At 34.2% G+C, this 22,036-nt stretch overlaps 1 protein-coding gene across 2 annotated transcripts in view; it reads right to left on the reverse strand.

Annotated features, from left to right (window-relative positions):
• The window catches only part of LOC131936277 (mediator of RNA polymerase II transcription subunit 14), a 33,690-nt gene that overhangs the window by 8,948 nt on the left and 2,706 nt on the right, over nt 1-22,036 (reverse strand). For both annotated transcript variants that reach the window (XM_059293187.1, XM_059293186.1), the window contains exons 3-33: nt 21,680-21,706; nt 21,440-21,545; nt 20,983-21,077; nt 20,658-20,736; nt 20,139-20,268; nt 19,891-19,931; nt 19,671-19,758; nt 19,550-19,578; nt 19,123-19,201; nt 18,463-18,506; nt 18,185-18,273; nt 18,028-18,068; nt 17,805-17,917; nt 17,619-17,687; nt 17,460-17,499; nt 17,050-17,175; nt 16,204-16,282; nt 14,963-15,122; nt 13,297-13,492; nt 12,774-12,817; nt 12,247-12,378; nt 8,303-8,379; nt 7,936-8,047; nt 7,490-7,538; nt 6,201-6,338; nt 5,418-5,509; nt 4,642-4,791; nt 4,206-4,280; nt 3,443-3,519; nt 2,873-2,990; nt 144-410 (exon numbers count right to left, since the gene is read on the reverse strand). In XM_059293187.1, the coding sequence (XP_059149170.1) occupies nt 144-410; nt 2,873-2,990; nt 3,443-3,519; nt 4,206-4,280; nt 4,642-4,791; nt 5,418-5,509; nt 6,201-6,338; nt 7,490-7,538; nt 7,936-8,047; nt 8,303-8,379; nt 12,247-12,378; nt 12,774-12,817; nt 13,297-13,492; nt 14,963-15,122; nt 16,204-16,282; nt 17,050-17,175; nt 17,460-17,499; nt 17,619-17,687; nt 17,805-17,917; nt 18,028-18,068; nt 18,185-18,273; nt 18,463-18,506; nt 19,123-19,201; nt 19,550-19,578; nt 19,671-19,758; nt 19,891-19,931; nt 20,139-20,268; nt 20,658-20,736; nt 20,983-21,077; nt 21,440-21,545; nt 21,680-21,706 (2,962 nt within the window). The remainder of the gene's footprint in view (nt 1-143; nt 411-2,872; nt 2,991-3,442; nt 3,520-4,205; nt 4,281-4,641; nt 4,792-5,417; nt 5,510-6,200; nt 6,339-7,489; nt 7,539-7,935; nt 8,048-8,302; nt 8,380-12,246; nt 12,379-12,773; nt 12,818-13,296; nt 13,493-14,962; nt 15,123-16,203; nt 16,283-17,049; nt 17,176-17,459; nt 17,500-17,618; nt 17,688-17,804; nt 17,918-18,027; nt 18,069-18,184; nt 18,274-18,462; nt 18,507-19,122; nt 19,202-19,549; nt 19,579-19,670; nt 19,759-19,890; nt 19,932-20,138; nt 20,269-20,657; nt 20,737-20,982; nt 21,078-21,439; nt 21,546-21,679; nt 21,707-22,036) is intronic.

Raw genomic sequence — 22,036 nt, forward strand, 5'->3', positions numbered from 1 at the left:
ATGATAGGGTTTATCAATAATTAACTAACGAAATAAGTTTTCAAGAACTTACCCCAGTAGGAAGCCTAGCTGAGCTTGATAAATGGGTTGGATGATAGGGTTTATCAATAATTAACTAACAAAGTAAGCTTACAAGAACTTACCCCAGTAGGAAGCCTAGCAGAGCTGGGTGAGGCGGGCGTGTGTGGGTTGGAGGGTGGGGTCATTGGGCTGTGGAACCTGAAGGTGTCGGTCCGGGACTGGGTCTGCACGGGTCTGGGCAGGGGGGAGCCGGTGCTGGGCTGGTGCGAGATGAACATCTCTGTGGGGTCAATGGAGTAGGGGGAGGGTGGGTTGTCATCAGCTGTGGCAGACTGGCGGCGGCCCAGACCCACGGTGACCCCTTCGTCCACAAACATTGACAAGAAGGCCTAAAAAACAATAGGAAATAAATATTAAGATATATAAAACAATATGAAATAAATATTAAAATATATATAATAATATGAAATAAATATTATAATATATAAAACAATATGAAATAAATATTATAATATATAAAACAATATGAAATAAATATTATAATATATAAAACAATATGAAATAAATATTAAAATATATAAAACAATATGAAATAAATATTAAGATATATAAAACAATATGAAATAAATATTATAATATATAAAACAATATGAAATAAATATTAAAATATATAAAACAATATGAAATAAATATTAAAATATATAAACAATATGAAATAAATATTAAAATATATAAAACAATATGAAATAAATATTAAAATATATAAAACAATATGAAATAAATATTATAATATATAAAACAATATGAAATAAATATTAAAATATATAAAACAATATGAAATAAATATTATAATATATAAAACAATATGAAATAAATATAAAAATATATAAAACAATATAAAATAAATATTAAAATATATAAAACAATATGAAATAAATATTAAAATATATAAAACAATATGAAATTAATATTAAAATATATAAAACAATATGAAATAAATATTAAAATATTTAAATCAATATGAAAAAGTATTAAAAAAATATATAAAATAATTGAATAGGCAGTTTTTAATCAGGTACTCAATAAGGATAGTGATGCACACTAGTACTGTAAATATTAAAATATTTAAAACAATATGAAATAAATATTAAAATATATAAAAAAATATGAAAAAGTATTAAAATATTTAAAACAATTGAATAGGTACAGTTTTTAATCAGGGACTCAATAAGATAGTGATGCAGACTAGTACTGTAAGAACCACTGAGATTATTGATTTTAATAACAATGCTTTATTTATTATCCTAATTTATAAAAGGCCATGTGCGCTCTTCTCTCTCTCTCTCTCTTTCTCTGTCCGCAAAAAATTTTCGCCGGACATCACGTCAGAATCGGCAGCGGTATATGGAGAACTTTTTACGGACTTTTGTTGAAAATAATATGTTAGATGTTTTAAATGTATAACCACAATTTTACTTAAAGAAGAAAAATAAAAATTAAAGGCGTATTCGAATGTAGAGAAACAGTATTATTTATGCAACCGGAAAAGCATTAATAGATGTGAAAAAGAACGCATAAAACTGTGACGTCACTATTGCTTATACATTAACTAATGACGTCATCTGCCGTGTTTAGAACGAAAAGAAATGAACTATTTCATTCAAATTTGATTTAGATCTACGTACACTATGAAATGTATACAATACAATTTTTCCGGCCTAAACTCATAAAATTTATTTTATGTATTTGGATTCTAGATCTAGAGATTCTAGATCTAGACTAAATCTAAATCTAAATCTACGCAATAACTAGATCTAGACGTAGACGCTAAGATCTAGATTTACTGATTTAGACTCTAACTTCTCTAAAATCAATTCCAAAAATAAATTTCTATACTAGGACTAAACTATTTCAAGACTTATTTATTTTATACAAAATCTTTGTTTGGAACTGGCTAATTTGGGATAAAAAAATTAATTTGAAAAATAGGCATATTCGCGTAAGTTAAGATTTTAAAATACGTGTTTCATTCTCCGTACTTTATAAGGTGCCTAAATAGCGGAGATGTTAGTGTACATTAAACCACGCAGGTGGTGCGGGTTCGAGACACACCAAGTCAACTTGGTTAATGTATTTTTTTTTATTATGCTCGGGCTAAACTTAAAAAAAAATTCTTTTAGGAATCTAGATCTAGATCTAGATTGTCGGGTGTCCGGCACTTCCCGGCGCCGCAGGCGCTTCAAATTTGGCAGGACCTTGCCTTGGGGCGACAGAACACGGGGGCCGGTTGGCCGAAAAGTCTACGATGAGGGGGTCAAAACTGACATCGACTGACCGGTACCTTATATGAGCTATAAATTTTTAAAAAATGTCCACGGAGGAACCTCTTCATAACTCTTGAGGTCGTAGACCGACCCTCGGGCGAATTAATTAAGCATTCAAATTCTCAATGTTTTCGAAAGCCTAAGCGAAGCTGGGCAGCATGCCTAGTTAATATATAAATAATAAGTGAAATTCAATTATAAAATTTTTTTTACACATTTAAAAAACACATAAGTATAATAAATATAAAAGAAGTTATTCAAAATGATTATATTTGTTTTTCAAATTCCTAAACTGTGTGTGCCTGTATATGCATCTATTTGCCTTGTTAATAGGACAAAGAACTTAACAAATCTATTGTTGTTTTTTATTTTGTTATTATTGGAAAAATTGTAACAAATCTTTGAATTGCTTCTTACAAAAACAAATCACAAATGTAGTGTAGACCAATGTATAAAATCTGTTGCGTTCTCCTTAATTAGAGATAAAAATGATGAAGAGAATCTAAAACAATCCCCTAAAAATTTACCTTAAGACCTGCAGTGGGAGATAACCCTTCTATTGGTTTGGTTGTATCAAACAAACTGCAGGCGCCATCTTTCACTGCTACAGTCTTGTTGCCACGGAAATGGACATCTATACAGTTGCTGGAAGAAGTAATCACATTAGTAGGAATGTTGGAGACATTTTAAAAAACCTGTGTTAGCAGCTTAAAAAAACAACCAAGAGAAATAATGCTGGTTTATTTTACTGGCCACACAGCTTTTGTGTAGGTAACTGCCACACTGGGACGGAGTGGTCTAGCGGTAGACAGCTGGACTGCTAACCCGTGTGTCTCAAGTTTGAATCCAGGTTCAAGTCAGTAGACCGTCCCTGAGTCCAACCAACTCTGATGGGTACCTAACTCACGTTAGGGAAAGTAAATGCGGCTGGGCATAGTGCTGACCACACTATCTCTTCATATGCCGAGGTCACAGATACAAGTGAACTCTACTTCACTTGCCCCATAGACTGTCAGGTTTGAAAGGGAAACTTTTTTTTTTTCACTGCCACAATAAATATATCTCTTCATTGTAACAAGATTGAAAGTGTGACTTACCTTCCCCTACATATAATCCTGATATGTGTACTAGACTGGGGGATGATGGTGAAGTTTTGAATATGCTGTCTTGAGTTCTGTGATATAATTATTATATTCATCAGAAATATTCACATCAAATAAGCACTTTACACATTTCATAATAATTTGATCAGTTCAATTGAAATAACTTTTTAATATATTCATTTTAATTGTAAAAAATAGTAGTTTTATGTTATGCTATATTAAATAACCTCATTATTACAGTTGTTTTTTTAAGTCTCACTGTAAGTGTGTGTGTGTAGATTCAGGTTTTCTTTCAGAGAACTTGCTCTAAGTGGAGGGGATATGAAAGTTACGAGGGGGGGGGGGGGATGGGTAGGGGTCAGACAGCTATTTAATTTTAACATTTTTTCTATTTTAGCTGAGGTGCGTTAGACATGCTTTACGGGTTGCATTCCCAAGAGTTGCTTGAAGAAACACTGTGGGTTTGTGATCAAATCTAGTAGCTAATTTTGACATATTTATAACAGAATGATAACAGGTTTGTGATTATATCTAAAGAAAGGTAAGTTGCTTCGTTTTAATATAATAAAAGATTATTATATAAGATCTTTATTTACATATTTTATCAGTGTAGGGCCTACATAAATAGTTACACTTCTGTTTAGAATTTATTTTTACTTTTTAACTTGTGTTGAAAAAGGATATTTTTAAAAAAGTTGCCAGTATTTTGAGACTGCAGATTCAAGATTTCATTTTAACTATGCTTTAAAAAACTCACAGTTGAAGCACCAAGAACAGCCACAGATGGAAGTTTAGAAATAGACATCATAGGAGTCCATGTATCATGAAGTGTCTACAAATTGACAAAGCAGCTTTAATTAAAAACAAAGTCTACAACAGTTTTACTATGTAACTTTAGTTTAAATGTTTTCAAATAAAACAATGTACACTAGCTAACAAAAGATAACCTAGGAAATAATTTTTTAAAAATAAAACAATGTACACTAACTAACAAAAGATAACCTAGGAAATACTTTTTTTAAATAAAACAATATACATGATAATTAAAAGATCACCAAGGAGATAAATGTTTAATATTAAAAAAAGAAAATAGCTAACAAAAAAATCGCGGAGGAGAGAAATAGTTTAAAATAAATCAATGTACACCAGCTAAAAAGAGTTAACCTAGGGTATAAAGGTTTATGATGCTCTACCTGACTGAGCTGAGACAAGCTACAGTGGAGGTTGAACTCCTCAATGAGCTGCAGCAAGATGGGGGAGTGGGGGTTGGCAGAGGCTGAGGGCAGTCTGGTACCCAGGGTCAGCTCAAACTTCCTGGTGGTGGGCTTCCATCTGACTCCCAGCTGGTTGAAGAAACATCGTAATAAAATGATACAGTGAGTAGCACAAGCGAACCTCACAAACAACAGATACAGTGAGTAGAACAACAAGCAAACATCTATGTCAAATGATACAGTGAGTTGTATGACATGCAAACATCATTAACAACTGATAGAGTGAGTAGTAGGACATGCAAACATCATTAACAACTGATAGAGTGAGTAGTAGGACATGCAAACATCAATAACAACTGATAGAGTGAGTAGTAGGACATGCAAACATCAATAACAACTGATAGAGTGAGTAGTAGGACATGCAAACATCAATAACAACTGATAGAGTGAGTAGTAGGACATGAAAACATCACAAACAACTGATACAGTTAGTAGAACAACACGCAAACATCACAAACAACTGATACAGTGAGTAGAACAACAAGCAAACATCACAAACAACTGATACAGTGACTACTATATTATGCATGATCAGAAAAATACATATACTAACAGTAGGACTATCGTCCAGGGATATTAAACCCTTTAAATATGGCTTTGCATAAGTGAGAAATTTTTTTTTTCAAAAGTAGCGTCCTGATATTATCATCTAGAACAGGACATGATCTAATGAGCTAGCGTTATTGATTACTTACCAAGCTACACATGTTTGGGCCATAGGCCAGTGTGAGTTTCTTGTAGTTGTAAGACTGAACCTCAACCATTGTTGAAAGACTAGTCCGTGGATCTTTACAAAAAATGTTATATAAAAACAAAGATCAATATTTCAAAATTACTTAAAAAATATATTTTACAATTATCTTTAAATTAAAAAAAAAATTGTCAAAATTACTTAAAAAATATATTTTACAATTATCTTTAAATTAAAAAAAAATGTTTCAAAATTTTACTTAAAAAATATATTTTACAATCATCTTTAAATTTAAATTTTTTTTTTCAAAATGACTTAAAAAATATATTTTACAATTATCTTTAAACATTAAAAAAAGGTTACGAGGTGGCATGGTTGGGCGGTAGAGCAAACAACTGCTAATCATAAAATCTTAAGTTCGGATCCTTGATTTGAATCTGTAGGACCACCATTGAGTTCACCCAGCTCTGATGGATACCTGACTCATATTAGGAAATGTACATTTGGTTAAGCAAAAACCTGACCACACTTTGTGTGCCATGGTCAGAGACGAACTGTATTTCACTTCAATTAATTATCATTTATGTGACCTCTGCGTATGAAGGGGTGGTGCTGTCAATTCTATGTCAAACCCCTTTTACATAAATAGACTTAAGTGAAGTACCATCAGACCAGGGTGGACAGAGAATCCTATGAACACTAACCCAACTTAGTTTTAGATCTATTTATCCTCTGAAAATGGTACTTTAAAAAAAATATGAACCAAAAAAAGGTAGGAGAATCTCACCATTAAAACTTTCAGCAAACCTCTGAACAGCCCCGTACAAATATGCTATAGATGTCCACTCATCCATGAGGTCAGAGACAGTTTTCTGGATGTTGTCACCATTCATATCCAGGGCCATACACACTCTTTGATTGGGACCTATACCACACAATATCAAAACAATAAAAACTGTTGTCACCATTCATATCTAGCGCCATACACACTCTTTGATTGGGACCTATACCACACAATATCAAAACAATAAAAACTGTTGTCACCATTCATATCCAGGGCCATACACACTCTTTGATTGGGTCCTATACCACACAATATCAAACCAATAAAAACTGTTGTCACCATTCATATCCAGCGCCATACACACTCTTTGATTGGGACCTATACCACACAATATCAAAACAATAAAAACTGTTGTCACCATTCATATCCAGCGCCATACACACTCTTTGATTGGGACCTATACCACACAATATCAAAACAATAAAAACTGTTGTCACCATTCATATCCAGCGCCATACACACTCTTTGATTGGGACCTATACCACACAATATCAAAACAATAAAAACTGTTGTCACCATTCATATCCAGCGCCATACACACTCTTTGATTGGGACCTATACCACACAATATCAAAACAATAAAAACTGTTGTCACCATTCATATCCAGGGCTATACACACTCTTTGATTGGGACCTATACCAAACAATATCAAAACAATAAAAACTGTTGTCACCATTCATATCCAGCGCCATACACACTCTTTGATTGGGACCTATACCACACAATATCAAAACAATAAAAACTGTTGTCACCATTCATATCTAGCGCCATACACACTCTTTGATTGGGACCTATACCACACAATATCAAAACAATAAAAACTGTTGTCACCATTCATATCCAGCGCCATACACACTCTTTGATTGGGACCTATACCACACAATATCAAAACAATAAAAACTGTTGTCACCATTCATATCCAGCACCATACACACTCTTTGATTGGGACCTATACCATACAATATCAAAACAATAAAAACTGTTGTCACCATTCATATCCAGCGCCATACACACTCTTTGATTGGGACCTATACCACACAATATCAAAACAATAAAAACTGTTGTCACCATTCATATCCAGCGCCATACACACTCTTTGATTGGGACCTATACCACACAATATCAAAACAATAAAAACAATAATCCAAGAAAATTACAAAATTATACTCAGGATAAACAGATTTAGTGTTCTAAATAAAATATCCTCTCATTACAAAGAAGAAAAACTCACCAGATTCTTTAGCGTGAATACTAGGAAGAGGGGGCCTGTTGAAAATAAACTGAAAGAAAAAAAAAAGATTTTAAAGCCTTGAAAACTTGGGTATAAAGTCTCAAATGTCAAAGTATTAATTGTCATACTTAATCAATATTACAGACTTGAGTTATAGAATGTCCCTGAGCCCACCTATCTCTGATGGGTTACTTGACAGTTAGGGAAAGAAAAGGTAGCTGGGCAAAGAGCTGACTACACTAACTCTTTATATGCTAAGGTCACAAAAACAGGTAAATGCTACTTCGTCTGCCACATGGACCGTCAAAGTTACTTTTGTCATTTTTATCATTGTCAGATGTTAAAGTTGCTTATGTCAAAGTTTTAGATATTATTGGTACACACCTATATCTTTGTTAACTTCCATAATCAATTAGTAAAGTGAAAAAACAGCATAAAAAACATACCTCAACAATCCAGAGCCGAGACTGTCTGTTCTGTATTCTAAATTTACACTGCAGTAGTTGTTTTCTCAGTCCATCGTTGACTTCCTCAGGTAGACCCATCACTTCTGGGAAACTAAGTAAACAGGTCACAGCATGTCAACAAAGCAATTTTTTTAAGCCAAGATTTTAAGACCATCGATTGAGAACAATATTTAATGATAGTTTTTATTTTAATGAAGCATAGCCGATAAACTAATTAACAATAACAAGTTACACTGGCCTAAAATTCTTTTATTTTATCCTTATCAGTTATTAAATATATATTTATTCAAACAAATTTTTTGTTCTTTTTTTTTCCACATACAATTCAAACAAAACAAATTCTTACTATAAAATGCCTAAAGAGAAACAGGTGCCTGTCCCATCAATGGTGCCACCATCATGGCTGATGCCTTGCTTGGACAACTGGAAAATAAAAGTTACAAAAAAAGTTTAGATCAACTTCTTCAGCCCTGAACTGTTTTAACTTTATGCAAGAGCTTTTTAATATTTTTTTTTACCCATATATACCCACAATTTAAAAAATTGATAAAGATGTAAACATTATAACACTATTGTGAATAGCAAATGCAGTAATTTTATAATAAATTTGAAATGTAATTTATATTTGGTTTAAGCCTTAATAATGCCAAAGAAACTAATATCTAAAAAAAAAATTGAAACATTTAAAAAAAAGGCTACAAGATGCCAAATCTGTTGAAGCTTATACCAGGGTCCATAGCCAAATCCCAAAAGAAAATTCAAGGCTTTTTCAAGGTTTTCAAGGTGATTTTGGGGGGAATTTCAAGGTATAAACTACCACTAACGGGCATTACAATGAGGGTGATGTATGTTTTTTGCACACACAATTTTTGAAATAATTTTGGTGTTATTACAAAATTATCTAAGTCAGGAGATTGTCTGAGAGTCCAGCATAATCCCTTTTGCAATCAGTATCTTTGGTGTCAAATGACACTCCTCCAACTTCAATTTTCAGAAAAACCTCTTTCAACACTGGCTTGACCATGTGACAGAAGCAATAGATGTCTAACAATTTTCCAAATGTTCACATAAGAAATTTTGCTACCAAGCTGTTCTATGAAAAAAATGTCCAGCCTATCATGTTCTCAATTAGATTTAGATTGTTAACCATTTAGAGTACATGTATCTATGAATGTTGAAAATTGAAACAGAACTTGGTCACACTCAGCTGATTTCAGTTTCCATTTGTTGACTAGGATGTGAAGAATTCCCTTCATTTTTTTGGTGAACTGGCTCTATTTTTAAACATTTGCATTAGGCTAAGTCTCTCACTAATGACTAAAGTAATGGAGATTTCAACAAAAAATTTGATGAAAATCCTATCAAAGTTGTCTTACAATCAGATTTGAAATTGAGAATTTGAAGCTCACTTGCTTTGTTTATTTTTTCTAGAGACTTTATTAGAGAGTCAGCAACAAACCCAACTTCAATTGAATGACTTGTCAATGTCAAGTGATAATCAGAATCAGGTCATTATACATAAAAGGAAGCATTGGTTTGTCTGTCTGATAGTCCTTTAAAAAGGACTCTGCACACATATTCCTTTAAAAAGGACTCTGGACACATATAGAAACAAAAAAAAACCTAGCTATGCTTGTAGAAATTATCCTGCTTAATGTCATAAATGACCTCACGCTTTTTAAAAGATTATTACCTCTCCCCCCCCCCCCTCCGCCACACATCACAAAAAGCCAGGCCCCGCCCTCTAAAATGACGTCACACCTCAGCCTATAACCCCTCCCACCCCCCCCCCCCCTTGATTGCAGTTCAATTTTTCTTAAAATAGGATTTTTTTCCCAAAATCTTGTCTGAACTCTGTCAAAATAGAGTATTTTAATTAATTCCTTTTACAATTTATTAAAACAGTTTTTTAAAATGCTAAAATTCGTTTTCTAACATTGCTTTTTAATAATGCAAAAGTGTGATGTCAAACGATCTGACCCCCCCCCCCCCCATCCCCTCATCACACACCGTCACACGATTACGGATCCCCCCTCCCCTACGAGTGTGACCTAATTTATGGACGACCCCCAATGTCCCCACCTATGATATACATGATGACGTAAAGAAATATCGTGGAAGTTTTAAGTTAGTTCATATCGCGGAATAACAGAATTAAGTTGTTTTTTTTAAACAATTTCACAAGTAACTACGCTAGTAATACTCATGTCAGAGATGTAGCCGCCCGACAAAGTGAAAAGCGGATTTTTTTTTACAAGCGGATGGGAGGGGGCAGTGACAGCGGCAATTTTCTCAAACACGGTAATTCGAGGCTTCTTAAACATTTCAAGGACGTTTTACCACAGTAAAAATCAATTAGATTTAGACCCTGCTAGATGGTGTAACTAAATTATAGCAGACCTACATATTTTGTTCAATGACCTAAAACGATGCAGATCTAGTTTTTGTTTTTGCTTAAATCTAGCAGTAAGCCCAATATTAAAGATAACCACGTTAAAATTAGATAAACAGCGTTTGTAGAACTGCCTTGACCGTGAGACACTACTGTGCTCGCGCGTGGTCTCGTGTCGTAGGTCTTACGGTCAGCGCGACCTTGAAGTGAGAGGTGGTAAAAAGTGTCCGTAAAGTTGAGTGAAAAAAGCACAGTCATAGTCCTTCAAATTATTTTTCTTTTCTTTTGATAAATGCAAATATTTTTTTTACGTCGGCGCAAAATCTTTCCTTTTTTTAAGAAGACAATCGGTGATGCTAATGAGCTGGTAATGTTAGGATTTAGTTTTTTTTTTAATTACACAGCCTAGCGGTAGCCCATTGATGACGTCACGTAATTAATGCGAATTTTACCCCAACCTCTATCGTCATAAATAACCAGACAGCCACGTCAAGAATGACATCAAAAAGTTCTGTCTACAGCCTCACCCATCTCATACAGTCAATGAGTATTTGGTCCATAGCGCACGTGAGATTGACAATTACGTCATTTGCTATTGGTTTTTTTAACGAACGTGATAAATATGCCTATTGGTATTAGGAAATCTTGTTGGTTAATAGTTAAAAATCTAGATCTAGATCCACGACTATATTAATTATTAATATACTGCGAGGTCACTGTAAGTTGAGATAGACCTAGAAGACCTTCTAAGGTCGCAGTGACCGAAACATCTGCTATCGTGGGGTACACAAAGAACCGTGATTGATCTAGGTTCGTAAAAACGTGTCTTCTCGCACATCTAAAATAACAGAACACAATAATTCGATAAATTATATCTCGCTATTTACCCGTAATTCCGCAGCTACGTTTCGCCCTTTTGTGTTTTACCCACACCGAGAAAATTTAAATTTAAATAAATAGAAACCTACGCTCGCATAGTTCAGGCTATTCTTTTTTTATTTAAACCTAAGGCTTATTTTCTTGAAGAAAAAATATTAGTTCTAGATGTAGGTTTAATTATAATCGAGATAATTTCCATGCGCGACCAGCATTTTAATGATTTAGTTAGGCCACATTCCATCTTTTTTTCTTTACGGACATCACCGATCAGGAGACAACAGACCACTCGCGGGGTCAATTAAGTTCACAATATAAATAGAGCCAACGACTGCCGAGATATTGTCGGGAAGGGATTTGGGGGGGGGGGTTTCGATTGTTATGATTGAAGATGTTTGAAACCATAGAACCGCATAACACGGAAATTTAACACAAGAGAAAAAAAAGGTCGACACTAAATCGATTTTGATGTTTACTGTAGGCTTTTGCGTAACATTTGCGGCCTAATTCCGCAACAGGGGTGTCAAAATCGAAAAATTACGGACAAATCCGTACAAGTAGGTAGGCCCTAACAGAAAACAATGAATCTAGATCTAGAATCTAGTAACTCAGTCGTAAACGGAGATATCCGAAAAACGATGCTAAATTTAGCCCTCGGCTACCGTTTACGTCACGATCTAGAATCTAGGTTAGGAAGAGCCTATGCAAAACTGGTCAGGTCATACCGCGAGGCTCAGCGAAGGAGAGGGTTGGAAGTTAACGCAGACCCACGGCAAAAAAAAAAAGCCAGAAAAAATTTAGATCCATCAGAATTGAATTTTTTTTTTAAATTCGATTTGCGCACGGTTTTCAGGGTTTACCTATAAAATTCAAGGGGTTTTGCTCATTTTTGGGGAAATTCAAGGGTTTTTCAAGGCCTTGAGATGTTTTTTGGAATTCAAGGGTTTTTCAAGGATTCAAGGTCCGCTACGGACCCTGTTATACAACACACTGAGCTGTTGTCATATTTTTCAAAGCCTCACCTCATCACCCAGGAAGATAAAGGGCATCTTCTCCTCACACCTGGCCAGAAGGTAAGCCAACTCACTCACAAAGTATGGTGAACCTTTCATTTTCTTGGCATCTGGTTCATCATCATCTTCTCCCAAAAATATCTGGTACAAATGTGTGGATGTAAGAAGCTTATGAACAAAACTACATACATTAAAATAACAAAGAAAAGTAAATAAAAGCTTGTAATGAATGGAACCTGGTTCAGTTGTTCTCAAATTGGACTCTGGGGGTAACCACTAAAGTGCTCATTATTAGTCATTAAACCTTTATTCAGTTTTAAATATACATATATCTAAATCATAAAATGAACACTATTGATTATTCCTCCATTTAAAAAAAAAATTTAAAATGGTTTAAGGGATAACAAAAAAGGCAAGGGACTTTAAGATGGGTTTAAAAATATTTAGATAATAGATTATGAACTATTTAATTATCAATTCCATTCTATTAAAAAAAAATACAACTACACAAATGGACTTAGTTTTCTGAGACTCACTTTGCGTTTTCTGGTCAGGCTGTCCATTGTGAGTGGAATACCATCTGAAAACAACAAATCTATCTTAAAAACGTCTATGAAATAAATAATTTTTATTTGATGCAAACCATGTATGATAATGTGTAACCACCAGATGAAGGACTGATGCTACACAGCTTGAAAATCTAAAATCAGGCTATCTGGATGGTCTATAGAACATCACTGAGTCCACCCAGCTCTTGTTGGTACCTGGCTCAAGTCTATATGACAGATTCCACCCAGCTCTGGTGGGTACCTGACTGAAGTCTATAGAACAGAATCCACCCAGCTCTGGTGGGTACCTGACTGGTCTATAGAACAGAATCCACCCAGCTCTGTTGGGAGTATCATTCAGGTAATTAAGGAACAATAAATCTAGCTGATAAGATCGCTTATCACACAACCTCTTCATGTGCCTATGACACAGAAACAAATCTTATTTCATCCAGACAAAAAAAAAACATCTAATTTATCTCAACTAGATCAGCAAATAAACAACAAGTACCAAAAATTTTGCAGAACTCTCCATGCGCCATAGAGTAAGTATCAATAGGGGTCAGCTGACCAGCCTTCATGAAAGCCTTGACCAGCGTCTCCTCCCCGATGTCATCCTCCACCCCATCGGCAGTGCACTGTGTCGTCTCCAGCATGTAGTAGTTGACATCCACCCTGCGCTGCTCAGCCTCACGCACTTCAACAACCTGCGGAGAGTTTCAACATCTTCTAACATCTGACCAACTAGCAACTGGGTTTACTAGGTTGTCACTGAGTTCAGTTTTAATGGGGGAAAGAAGGGACATAACTTTTATTACTGTCTGAATAAAAGGGACAACTTTTACTACTGTCTGAATAAAAGGGACATAACTTTTATTACTGTCTCAATAAAAGGGACATAACTTTTATTACTACCTGAATATAAGGGACATAGCTTTTATTACTACCTGAATAAAAGGGACATAGCTTTTATTACTGCCTGAATAAAAGGGGCATAACTTTTTTCTGTCTGAATAAAAGGGACATAACTTTTATTACTACCTGAATATAAGGGACATAGCTTTTATTACTACCTGAATAAAAGGGACATAGCTTTTATTACTGCCTGAATAAAAGGGGCATAACTTTTTTCTGTCTGAATAAAAGAGACATAGCTAGATATACAAGGATGCCACTGAGTTCACCCAGCTTTAATGTGGCAATATTTTCTATCAGTCTGATAGGAGATTGGGTAAATGCTCCTTAGAAATCAAGGTGCTAGGCCTGGGCAACAATGTGAGAAGAGCCAGATGTTGCCCATGTGTAGGGTCACCTCTCTCCACCCCACAGAGCTTAAGTACCCAAAGGGGATGCATTACATATACAACTTGGCTTCAGCTGTGTGGCCTAAGGGGCTCTACTCCTGTTTCATTTTTGAGTTTCCTCTCCTATCTGGGTTACAGCCCTCTGCTAATGAGCCTCATCTGCCTGGAGGCTCATGTTAGCCACTATGTGCTTTTATAGGGACATTAACCTAATCTGATGAGAAGGGGCACAACTTTTCTAACTATATGAGGAAATGGGACATAGCATTTAGCACTATACTATCTGGTAAAATGAGATTTAACTTTTAGTACTATCTGGTAAAAAGGGATAGAACTTTATTACTATCTGATAAATGTTTAAAATGGGGATAACTTCTGTTTCTATCTGAGAAAATGGACATGAGTTTTATTACTAATTGATGAATGATGAAAATGGACATGACTTTTATTACTAACTGATGAATGATGAAAATGGACATGACTTTTATTACTAACTGATGAATGATAAAAATGGACATGACTTTTATTACTAACTGATGAATGATGAAAATGGACATGACTTTTATTACTAACTGATGAATGATAAAAATGGACATGACTTTTATTACTAACTGATGAATGATGAAAATGGACATGACTTTTATTACTAACTGATGAGTGACGAAAATGGACATGACTTTTATTACTAACTGATGAATGATAAAAATGGACATGACTTTTATTACTAACTGATGAATGATGAAAATGGACATGACTTTTATTACTAACTGATGAGTGACGAAAATGGACATGACTTTTATTACTAACTGATGAATGGTGAAAATGGACATAACTTTTATTACTATCTGATGAAAATGGGCAGGAATAACTTACAACAAAGTACCCTTGCTGCTTAGGTACCCTAACGAAGAGCCTTGTGCTTGCTAGTTTAATGAGAGGGTGGTCAGCTGTGTTGATGAGAGGGAGAGATGGCCGAGAGTTGGCGGTCATCAGCTGTACACACTTCTCACATCTCTGGAGCACCAGCTGGACCCTGGGGAAACAGAAAACAATTTGTACAGTTGACCATCATGGGTGGTTGAACCCCAAGCACTGTGTGGTGTGGTCGCCAACAGAGACTGAACCACTGAACCAACATCAGACCTGGGATCCACACTACCATCTCCTTGGTGGTTGATGCTTGTTGGTTTAATCAGTAGTTTGAATCACCATCAAATTATGTGATTCACCCTACCATCACCTTGGTGGTTGAACAAAGACTACCAACATGTTGGTTCAATCACCACCAGTAACCACCATCAAATTATGTGATTCACCCGACCATCACCTTGGTGGTTGAACTAAGACTACCAACATGTTGGTTCAACCGCCACCAGTAGCTTGAACCACCACCAAATTATGTGATTCACCCCACCATCACCTTAGTGGTTGAACAAAGACTACCAACATGTTGGTTCAACCACCACCAGTAGCCTGAACCACCATCAAATTATGTGATTCACCACACCATCACCTTGGTGATTGAACAAAGACTACCAACATGTTGGTTCAATCATCACCAGTAACCACCATCAAATTTTGTGATTCACCCCACCATCACCTTGGTGGTTGAACTAAGACTACCAACATGTTGGTTCAACCGCCACCAGTAGCTTGAACCACCACCAAATTATGTGATTCACACCACCATCACCTTGGTGGTTGAACAAAGACTACCAACATGTTGGTTCAACCACCACCAGTAGCCTGAACCACCACCAAATTATGTGATTTACACCACCATCACCTTGGTTGTTGAGTGACAACCACCAACATGTTGGTTCAATCACCAACAGTAGACTGAACCACCACCAAATTATGTGATTCACACCACCATCACCTTGGTGGTTGAACAAAGACTACCAACATGTTGGTTCAACCACCACCAGTAGCCTGAACCACCACCAAATTATGTGATTCACACCACCATCACCTTGGTTGTTGAGCAACAACCACCAACTTGTTGGTTCAATCACCACCAGTAGAACAAACCACTGAACCACCACCAGACTTGGTGACTCACACTACCACCACAAAAATCAAACAGACAAGCAATAAATTATTTATAGACTAACTTTAGTTTCATGAGCAGTTTCTCCAGTCCTCTGTGATCAGTGTTCAAACTGTCCTCAATGCCTTGAACTGCTGCTCTGTCTAAAAAACAAAAACACCAAAAAATGTCAGACATAACTTCATCAGCATGGGAAAATAATTTATTTAAATCTTAAAATTTTCCCATATCCTAATTATAAAATTAACATTTTTAATCTGCATACAGAGTGTATCTTCAAATCTTTTTTTTTCTTAACCTGAAGCAAACAATGATCCAAGATATAAATTAAAAAGGCATTTTTTGCTCTTATAAAAACATGTTTAGGTAGTGTGGTATTATACAGTTTATTTTTCCGTCTGTCTCGCTGCCAGTGCTGTCGGTCATAGTATGGATTAGGTTCAGGATGGCTAGTAAGGGTAACTTTGGAAAATATTATCGAGGTCTCGCTTAAGATTAAGCAAGAGCAGCTTCTCTTAAAGAGCTTGAAAAATAAGGAAAAAACTTTTAACAATGTTTGAATAACTTGAATGAATGACTATGGGATGGTGTTGGTCAAGTGGTAGAGAATAGTACTGCTAACCCAAAATTATCGAGTTCGATTGCGGGTTTAAGCATATAACATCCTTGAGTCCACCAAGCTCTAATGGGTATCTGATTAATCTTAGAGAAAATAAAGGCGGTTGGACTGACCAAACTGTCCCTTCGGTCAAAGAAATAGATGAACTCTACTTCACTTGCCCCATGGATAGTCAGGTTCAAAAGGGAACTTGACTCAAACATATGAATGGCACAAGAGAATGACTAAGCCAGATAAACAAGTGACATAACTGGCCAAAACACTTTGTAACAGGCAGGCGACAATACTTACCGCAAGATGGCACCGAGGCCATGTATGATCCTGTCTGGACGTCGATAGAAATCCTCAAGACTTCCGAGGACATGCAGGGGTTCAACACACTGACATGCAGGGCAACAGGCATGTCCCTCACCTCACCTGTGTAGGTCAAAAAGTTTTTTCTTAACCCTTTTTTAAGGAAGGGGTTACTTGAGCAAGCATGTTTAAAAACCCAGCTAGAACAATTATTTTTAGCCTTGATAAAAGTTTTTTTTAAAGAATGTATGCTATAAAACAAGGCTGTGAATAGTTGTTCAAAATATAATTTTTCCTAACAACTTAGATGTTCAAATAAGCTACAAGAATATTTGCCAAGAATATTTGCAAATAAATACTAAACATATTAATTTAATCAAACACATACTTCAAAACAAGAGACTTACATTTTCCATCAATCAGTCTTTGAATTTCTCTAGCCAACTCCTGAAAAAATTATCAGAAAATGTTCTAAAACAATAGTCATATCATTTATGTTCTAGTAGTTGCACTAAAATAATTGTATTAAGTCGACTATTTAAAAAAGAAATCAACAATTATTATACCTTAAGCTTCGAGTGAGTTCTCACTTCAATTGTTTGCATCAATAACTTCTCAATTGATAGATGGTCACTCTGGAAATAAAAAATACAAAAATTAAATTATTAGAAATTCAACATAACTAAAAAAAATGTAAAATACTCATCTTAAGTGTAGTGATGTATATTATGTTAAAATGTGTTTTGTTTCACCTTAATGGCAAGTCCAACTTTTCTACTTTCTAATGGTGTCATGGGAGGTTGATGTGATATTTGTAAAGGTTTGCCTTCATCCTCCTCACAGACATGAACACTCAGCTTGTGGACTAAAACAAAGATAAACATCTAATGATTACATAAATGGACATTTTATTTTTAAAATATTTGGTGAACTCAGGGACATTCCATAAAGTCAATCTTTAAAAAATGTACTCACTAGGGAAATGGTCCACATTATCTCTTTTCTTCTGTTGTTCCCTGCAATAAATGTGAATATTATAATCTAACAAAAAGATTACCATGAAAACATCAATTTTATTATCTTTATTTTTGTCTATTACGCTAAGAAATTCATTTCTAGCCATCAAACTTACCTCCAGTAAGAAATAGACAGAGATTTACTCAGGGAATATTCTACGATGCAAATGCTATCTCTAAGTCTGTCTCCCATCAGACGCTGAGCCTAAAAAAAGATTCAATAAAAAATAAAATAATGGATACAAAATTTATTTTTAATAGCTTAATGAACACAATAATTAGTTTATATTTTAAATGTAATAAGAACAGATGTCTAAAAATTGGCTTGTAAACTAAATACTTTGAGTTAAAAGTTTTTAAAAAGAGTTATTTTATCTGTTTAACATGACCTGACCTGCGAGTGTAGCACCTCCAGCTGGAGTGACTGGCAAAAAGAATCTAAATTGGGTTAAGGTCATAGGTTTACAGGTAACAGACAAAATTAGCCTGGTGATGATTAATTAACAAACTTAAGTATATACCAGTATGTCAACAGTTTTAAAAAACCCTGGCCAAAAATTATGATCACCCAGTCAGTTTTGCACAATTTACAAGAACAAAATAGTTTAAAAAAAAAAAAAAACCGTGTAGTGTAAGCCTATAACATTTGAAAAAATATATAATTTACATAACTTAAATACTAATGAGGATTTACAAAAAAATGATGACATAAATTAAATGAACAGAACAAATTAGGCCTAAACTAATATTCTAGGTTTATAAACACAACTGGTGTTCCTTACAGTGATATTATGTAACCAAGCCACCTTCCATTTCACATCTGAAAATTACATGACATAACCAAGGGAATTAAAATAAAGTATGCATGAGTTAAGCCTTAGCTGTGCTCTGTGTTTGACCACTAGTGATTTAAACTTGCAACATGTTGCCATGTAAACTGACTTTCTTAATATTTTATTAAACAAACAAATCTGATAACCTTTCCTCTCACAACTTGTTAACAGTACAATGCACTATGTTAACATATCCGGTTGCTAAGACAAGTAAAGGATACGAAGCACTCTGTACAGGTCATGTAGTGGGTGGTCAACATGCAGCAACCTAGACTGCACTAGCTCATGAATGTAGTGAACCTAAGAAGATAAACAACCATTGTTACAGTATGTTATTCAAAAAATTTCCTTTCCAGTCAATGTTATATAGAAATATATTTTGTTACTATCCTCAAATCATCTTCTACAACTTATTGTGTAGAAAATACTCTTTCCTGTCAATATGTTATGGTGTGGATATATATAAATATATTTTGTTAGCACCAATAATAATAATTAAAAACCCTCTCATAAAACGTACTGTTTAAAAATTATTTTTTACTCAAGATGTACAGAAATATAATTTTAAACTTATTATTAAGAAAAAAAGCGGCACGCAATTATATCCTTAAGTAACACTTATATAACAACAATCTAAAATCCACTTACCTGCATGGAGTGTACTAAAGACTTCCCATCTGAAAAAAAAAATCATACAAAGATAATGTATTTCCATGAAAACAAACAGGAAATGCCTAATAAATTTTAAAAATGTAACAAAAGATCTCACTTCCTGTTTCATGGTCCTCAACAAGAAAGCTAACATCTAAAAGTCTCCATGGGATTGTCGGACTATCTCCCATCAGAGTCAATGTCACCTAAAATGGTAAATAAATGCGTATATGATAAGGAACTAACGTCAAACGGAAAAAATTATACGAGAAATATAAAAATCAAGAAATGGTTTATCTAGAAAAAAACACTGGTTTTTAAAAGACAATCAAACTAACCTCAAATTCTTGTTCAACAAAAAACTTAACCCTGCCTTGATCTGAAATAAATTTACATGACAAAAAAAGTTTGATTGAAATTAGTTCCTAGACATGTATAGTAGATACGTCACAAATGTTAAGACATTATAATGCATAAACAACAATTTTTCTACCTATCCAAATAATAAGTGATAACATTAACAAAGAGTAATCTACTAGACCACTACTGTAATCCAACAATTGACTGTAATTGAAAAGTTGCTTACCAATTTTTAACCTCCTCATCTGCTTTGGCAGCTCATTAGAGACCAGCCTGTACTGGATAACCTCATTCAAACGTTGCAGAGTTTGGACTTTCTCTTGAGGGGTGATCGGGTCCGGAGGAATGATTCTCTCCTGGTGAACATTGAAAACAGCAACATACATTTTATAATTCAAGTAGGCTCTAGATATTGGTCAAGGAAATCAAAATAAATAAATAAAATTTATTTTTTAATAGGCACAGACTGAAATGCTGGCATAAAAAGACAGATTTAAATTAAAGGAGAGCTCTTTTAATTTTGCTACATTTATTTTCTGTTCATCAGAATGCCAGTTTGCATTGTGACTTAAGTTAGTAGTGAGTGGATACAAAGGCACTTACAGGTTAGAAACATGTGCCCTACCTATTGACACCACAATTTCATCATAAATATTTGGGGAGAAAAATAATAGATAGATAGAGTGATTAGATGTGATTCTGTTACAAGCAATGTTATCACATATCAAGAAATAACAAAACCTACCCTAATACAGGCAGGGAGTCTGGGATAGGTTCCTGTTGTCAGCACATCAATAGCACATGGCAGGGAGAAACTTGGCACCCTATAGAAAAACAAAGAAATTTTAATTCTACTAAACCATGTAGGGGAAAGAGTATACATTTAAAACTATCTCTATTCTGGGTAAACTTTGTTTCTTTTTGTATTTTAAAAACTGCTCAACATTAAGGATATATTGTATATGCAATTATAAGTGGACATTTCTCAATTTCGCAGTAGTTCAAGCTAAAATTCTTATGTGACTTCAACAAAATAAAAATCAGTTTTAATTATTTAAATAAAAACTTACCTTGCACTGGCTAAAGTTTCTTTTGCCATTTTGTGTAAACTGTCAGCCGTCTCCACAAAAAACATTGATTGTTGCTCTAAAAAGCTGCAGATTTCCTGAAACAATGTTTAAAATGTATAGCTTTAACTACAGCATTTAAGAATGTGGGTGATACAAAATTATAATTTAATAATCTTATAGTGGAAAAGATGAAGTAGGCTTGGAAGAAGAAAAACAATATGCTTTCATTTTTTACTTTAAATCTTATTTGTATGCTGCATATGCAGTAGCATTCAGTGTATTGCTTTTATAAAAAATATATATATACATTTTGTAGATAAAATTATTGTAACAATTAACAAAAATTAATGAAAATTTAAAAACTGATAACCAGCAAAAAAGAATACAGGTGATAGTAAAAGATAAACATCAAAAGGTTAGAATATATAAATTCCTAAAATATTTTGTAATTACTTACCATGCACTTATCAACTTTAGATGCACTGTTGGCCCATTTTACTAGAGCCAGGAGTCTAATGAAAAGCTGACGAGTCCTGCTAGCGAACTGAAAAATCTCAATTTTTCTGGGAAAATATCAAGAATTCAGTTTTATTTGTTATGACAGATTAATCTTTATTTAATATAGATTTATCTATTTCAATTAAAAATTGAAAAAGAAAATAGTTTAACTAAAATTATATGAGATTTCTTAACATACCTGTCCATATCTGTCTTTCTTGGTAACCTGAAAATATTTAAATGACCTGGATTACTTTTACTTTTTCATTTCAATAAAAACTACTATGGAAACTATGGAAAGAAAATAATCACATGGTAAACTTGTTAGTAGTGTCATGCTAAAAGCTAAATACTATATAACTATTCATCAAAAAAAGGTCAGGAGAAAGACAGTATTTATATTGTGTTGACATTAATTGAAGATTTAGATCGGAGATGCATTTCTTAAATTAGTTAATTAACTAATTAAATATCGTAATGATAATAAAGGAGCTGGTTTGTTTTTTGTTTTGGTTAAGGCACAACACACAACATTGTGCTAGTGTAGTATGTGGCC

The sequence above is a fragment of the Physella acuta genome, unplaced genomic scaffold, assembly GCF_028476545.2.
Source record: "Physella acuta isolate Inbredline_101_S28 unplaced genomic scaffold, ASM2847654v3 ptg000174l, whole genome shotgun sequence".
Classification (NCBI taxonomy): domain Eukaryota; kingdom Metazoa; phylum Mollusca; class Gastropoda; family Physidae; genus Physella; species Physella acuta.